This window comes from Arachis ipaensis, chromosome B06 (genome assembly GCF_000816755.2).
Source record: "Arachis ipaensis cultivar K30076 chromosome B06, Araip1.1, whole genome shotgun sequence".
NCBI lineage: Eukaryota > Viridiplantae > Streptophyta > Magnoliopsida > Fabales > Fabaceae > Arachis > Arachis ipaensis.
The window spans coordinates 116,158,415-116,164,392 of NC_029790.2; the positions used below are offsets into that span (position 1 = coordinate 116,158,415).

Consider the following 5,978-nt stretch of genomic DNA (forward strand, 5'->3'; position numbering starts at 1 on the left):
GTTATCTCCAACCAGTACAGAAGATCTCGTCCGAGATTGACCTACGGTTTCAGGTAACCCTCGGAACAGATTCTATGATGAGGTAGGGAACATCCAAGCTTAAAGAGAGGAACTCGAACTCCTCCTTGAAGTCCAAGAACAAGTATAGATAAGAGAAATGGCGCTGAAGCAAAGGATGTCGGTCAGGTACAATAAAAAGGTCATACGAAGAAGTTTCGCCACAAGTGATCTGGTTCTGATAAGAAATAATATCGGGGTAAACAAGTCGGGAGAAGGGAAGCTTGCTGCTAATTGGAAAGGACCTTTCAAGATAGCTGAAGTCTTGGGAAAAGGCTTTTACAAGGTGTCCAACTTGAATGGAGCCAAGCTCCCAATGTCGTGGCACGCATGCAATTTGAAGAGATATTATAGCTAGAAACGTACCTCGCTACTTGATGTACTTTTTTTTCCGACTTCATGATTTTTTCCCGAAAAGAATTTTCCAGAAGGAGATTTTAATGAGGCATCAAAGTGGGGACTAGGGACAAGGAAGTTACCACCCTTAGTAGCAAAAGCACTTTTGTAAAATGCTCTTCATTAATGATTAAAATATTTTTTTAATTCCATTGCTTATCCTACGATACACACCGACTTAAGCTAAAAAAAATGCAAAAATCCATTGACCGACCTATGTGGTCGGTAATATGAAACGACGAGGTACAAGTCGATGTAAAAAGGCTATAAATGACGATTATGTAAGCTCGGTAACTACGACTTGTAAGTCGGAAAGTATTCGGGCAATATAAAATGTATCGCAAAAATAACCTAAGTCTTTAAAATGGTCGAACAACAAAATTGGCCGTCCAAATTATGCAATGGAAACAACAATCTTAAAATCCTAAGTCAAAAGGAAATTCAAAAGAACATACAAAAGCCTTTTACAAAAAAAGGATCACGACAGTCATAATAGCAACTTAAACAGAAATAGTTTATATCAAAAGAAAAAGTTGTTAGGTCCTGTAACAAGGACCAATATCCACAAAAGATATGCAAAATATACAAAAGTTCAAATCGGGCCTTGATTGAGATATTAAATTGGACCAAGGAGTGAGTTTTGATCATCAGTAACAGCAGGGGATCCAGGTTCAGTAGAGGAAGTCGTTAAGGTCTCCTCGGTCGGCATAACTGTAGATTGAGGCGAAGAACTCGACGGTGCCTCTTCGGACGGAACGGCTTCTGGCTGAGGAGATTCTACCCAGGGCTCCCTTGAGGTCTTCAAGTCGGACATGGTGATATCACCTTCTCGGGGAGGAGGGGTGATCTTCCCATCAACCACGACCATGTCAGGGTTGAGAAGAGAAATGTCCAGGTCGGGAGAAATAACCCAAAGTTGATTCTTCAGGTTCTCAAACATCTCCTCTGTAACTTCAGCAACCGACTCCTCCAAGTTGGCATAATCGTCTTTAAGTCGCCTCACCTCCTCCTTCAAATCCAAGTTCTCTCCAAAAACTCGGGTGTAACTTTTTTCAGCCTTTTTCATCAACCCCTCAGCCATAGCATAAGAGGCCGCTGATGGCTATTTGAAGAATATATTGAATTCATTACCTGAGTTATAGAAGTAGAATCGTTCTTTTTTGCCACTGCATCATCTCTGATTTCTTGAATCTCTTGACATCCGCACCTTTTGCTCATGAGACTAACTAACTTTTTATAGATAATGGCCAAGATGCGCAAATTCTTTTTCACGGTTCTTCAGTTCTTTATGATAAAATTAGAAATTTTAGTTTTCTTACTAATTTATTACATATTCTGCAAATAACTCAAAATTTGTTGAGTGTCTTCAAATTTGTCGGTGATAATTATGTGTTCTTTGAAATTTTGCCTCATTTTTGTGTTGTTCATGATCAAGGTACTCATAAACTTCCTCTCCAAGACAAAGCTCTGAATGAAATTTACATCTTTGATAGTCTTATGATTTCTAATCCTATTTCTTTTTCATCGAATACTTCATTTATTGGTTCTTCAAAAAGTATTGCTAATCATGTATTGCTAAAACACTGCTTTGGGGAAAAAAAACAATGGAATTGTGGCATAAGAAATTAAAACATAGGGGGTGTTAAACTGTTAACTGTGCTACTATTTTAAATAAATGTGCAATTCTTGCAAATTATGATCCTGTTCTTTTTCGTGTGTGAATTCTATTATGTCAAAAATGTATTGTTTACCTTTTATGCATTCTGATTTTGTTTATTTTGCTCCTTCAGACTTTGTTTTTATTAATATTTGGGGACCAAGAATGATTCTTCAGTGTTATTTTTTTTGGAGTAAATATTCTTTTCGGTGTCTAATCACTTGCTTGAAGTATAAAGTGCTTCACCATAATTTAAAAATTGTTAATTGGTTGTTAACCATTCAAGTAATTAGTGTAAACATTTTCATTACTGATATAAGCAACGGTTATTTAGATCAATTACTTAAATAGGTAGAGACTAAATTTTCGAATTATAAAAGGGTGTTTTAATAGTGTGTAACCAAAAATAATATTTACTCTTTTGTTTTATATTTTTCTTTGTTGATACATATACACAATTTATTTGTTTGTTCTTACTCAAGGTTCTCAAAACCCGGTTGGTCGAACTATAAATCGGTAAGAAAGGCAAATCGGTCAGAAGACATAATCGCTGAAGTTTAAAACCATGATTGAACCGTCAAACCGATTGAAAATTGTCCGATTGAACTAAACCGGAACCCGGCTAATTTTCAAAATTTTGCACCAAACGGCGCCGTTTTGTTCAGAGAATGAGAAACCCTCAACTAAGCTGCGATTATGTGAAGCACTATCTCACTCACGCAGTTACTCCTTCTCCTTTCTCTCGAACTCAAGCTCCGCCCTCACTCCCACCGTTGCCATAGAAGCCACTGTCCCGATGCAAAGATGGTGGATTTGGAACGGCGACAACATGATGGTGGTCCTTAAAGGCTTGAAAATATTGGTTGATTTGTGCATCTTTTTTTTCTCTTTCTGAGAAAATGAAATATCATTGTTTTGTTTCTTTCTTTAAGTTTGTGTGTAATATACGTGCCTAAATGTGTGCCATTGTTGTTGTTTGAATGGGAGAGGGATAAAAGTTAACAATTGAATAGAAGCAAATTCTATCGTGGTCTCTGAGATTCACGCCTTTTATTATTTTAGTCTTTCAAATTCAAAATTTATTATATTGGTCATCGAGATTCAGTTTAGGCCCATATTGGTCCCAAAACCCTTTCCAGCATCGAATCAACCAACAAAATGCTGAACTAGTTCTGACTTGTCACATTAGACACATGGCTAAATAACGTCGTTTCGTTTTAGTTCTTAAATAAGGTAAAAATGAGGTCATTTTGGAAAATGAGTTGCACATCATATAAACTTCTTCTTGTTTAAGTGCCAAGCTAAAATGATGTTGTTTAGCCATATGTTCAACGTGGCAAGTCAGAGCTAATTCAGCATTTAATTCGCTGATTTAGTATTAGAAAATGTTTAGGGACCAATATGGTGCGTAAAACTGAATCTCAAAAACTAATATAGGTAATTTTGAATTCGAGAGACTAAAATGATAAAAGCTATGAATCTGATGAACCACTTTAGAGATTTAATCCAATTGAATGATATAGCAATATATTCGGATTTTGTTTTTTAGACTTTTAGTCTTATGTTACATATGGACTGAATTTCATTGAGCCCAACAAACTTTTTTTTATCTTTTCATGAAGACTTTTTTTTATCAAGACAAAAAAATTTTATTTTTTTCTGTATTTTCTGTATTTATATTTTTTGTGTTTATTTATTATTTTATATATTATTTTATTATAATTCGGTTATTTCGGTTAAACCGCAGTTGAATCGATTGAATCACTAAATCAATAAACCAAAAATTAGAGTGATTCGATCACTAGTTCGGTTTTCAGAACTTTATTCTTACTTGTTAACGATTTATTTTGAGTGAACTACTAATGGGGTCTCTATCTATTTTCCAAATGACAACGCAATCCCTCAAAATAAAAATGATCTACTTCGGTTCTTATCATATACTTCCGTGACACAACGCGGTCTCTGTGAATATTTTTCCGTCAATTCCAAACAAAAAATGCTGACGTGTTACAGTAACCTTGTGTGCTGGCATATCTGGCTGCTAATGTGGATGTTTGTTGCATACGAGGATAATATGAAATGGTCAGGGGCTTAGTTGTCCTAATCTACATCATGAAAAAATGACATCGTATTTTACATTGTTCACGTATGCAACAAACATTTACATCCGCAGCGAGATATGTTAGCACACAAGATTATCATGACACGTTGGTGTTTTTCGTTTGAAGTTAACGAAAAAAATACCTACAAAATATCGTATTGTGTCATGAAGGTAGAAAACAAAAATCGAAATAAATAATTTTTATTTTGAAGGATCGCAGTGTCATTCAAAAGAATAGACAAAAATCGAATTGATAGTTCGTTCATTTATTTTAATCAGTTAACATTAGTTCGGAAATGTTTGGTAACCAAAGAAAATCAGTCAAAAACAGCCATAACTTATTTTATTTATCATTCATTAATTGTTGCGATAATTAATTAATACTAAATAAGACAAATTCTAACTATTTTTTTTCCTAGCATTACCCATATTAGTTATATTTTAATTCTAAAAATTCTTATTTTAAACATGTATTTACTGCCCAATTCTTTTTTGCAGCTAACTGATTAATTCCCAAAGCATCGGGACGCATCGCCTCATTCGGTCGTTCCACACAACAGAGGAAACAAATCAAAAACTGAAGTGAAAAAGGGAGGAGATCAGTGAAAAACTGAAAATAAAGAAGAGCTCACGAGCACGACGAAGATGTTGAGGGTTGCGGCAAAGAGGTTCTCTTCTCTGTCTTCGTCTTCATGGAGAGCTAACCACGCTGCCTCTGCTTTCGTCTCTCGGAACCCCATCGCTCCTCACTATGACTCCCACGATCGCGGATCCGCTCCCCAACCCCAATTCTTTCTCCCATTCCGAGGTTAGGGTTTTCTCCCTCTCTCCCTCTTCCTTTCCATATTCATTTTTGTTTCAGCTCCAAATCAAAACGAAACCAAACCAGTTGATTTGTGTTTATTGCTGTCCCGTTCCCTTGATTTGATGCTTTTGTCTGTTCGGTATGTTTATGTGCTTATGCGCCAACCTGATTTTATTATTATTCGTCATATCGTAGTATTGGTAGTTGCTTTACGCAAATCATTTAACTCGTTCTTGGTTGGTGTCTAGATTCGAAGTTTATGTATTGTGAGCGTGTTTTTTGCTGATTGCAATCGAACATTTGTCTGGGATTTGGGGGTGGTAGTGATTGTTGGTGGTGGTGTTCTTCTACACGTGCTATTTTGTGCCCAAAGAACAGAAGGATAAAAGATGGCGTTGAATAGTGCTCATATTTTTCTTCTTTTGGAATTTTGAATTTTGACTTCGATGCAGTGCGACATGTGAAATCTCTTGCATTTGTCGTTTCGATAGTCAGAGGCTACCCTCTGTGGATGAAATTCAATTCCAACGAGCATTTGAACTCTCATATTGTGTTGGCAGTATATTCTAACCAACAGCTTTTCAAGAGTGTTTAATTGAGGGAATATATAAATAGAATAATTTTACCCGAGCCTAGCATGCTGTTGTTCTGATCTATAACAGGTTATACTTCATTGTTGGTTTTGTTGTCATTATATATCATTTATAGTGGAAACTAGAATGACACATCTGGTTGTAATATAGACTTTGGATTATAGTAAAAACATCAAGTAACATGAACGTATAAGAGATTGCATTACCAATGAAAAATTATGAAAGTATAAAACATACCAAGTGAGGCGCTATCTTTCTAAAATCGATATTAGCATGTATAATTGTGCTGTCAATAACTAGAAAGTTCCATTTCTAATTCTGAACTTTATATAATTCAAATCATGCAGTCGAGTGTTTGTGCTTTTGACT

The 5,978-nt window shown here is 35.6% G+C and overlaps 1 protein-coding gene across 1 annotated transcript in view; it reads left to right on the plus strand.

Moving 5' to 3' along the window:
- Nucleotides 4,687–5,978, plus strand: part of LOC107604875 (cytochrome b-c1 complex subunit Rieske-4, mitochondrial) — a 3,780-nt gene continuing 2,488 nt past the window's right edge. The window contains exon 1 of the mRNA XM_016306581.2: nucleotides 4,687–5,019. Coding sequence (XP_016162067.1) covers nucleotides 4,857–5,019 — 163 coding nt within the window. The 5' untranslated portion in view covers nucleotides 4,687–4,856. The remainder of the gene's footprint in view (nucleotides 5,020–5,978) is intronic.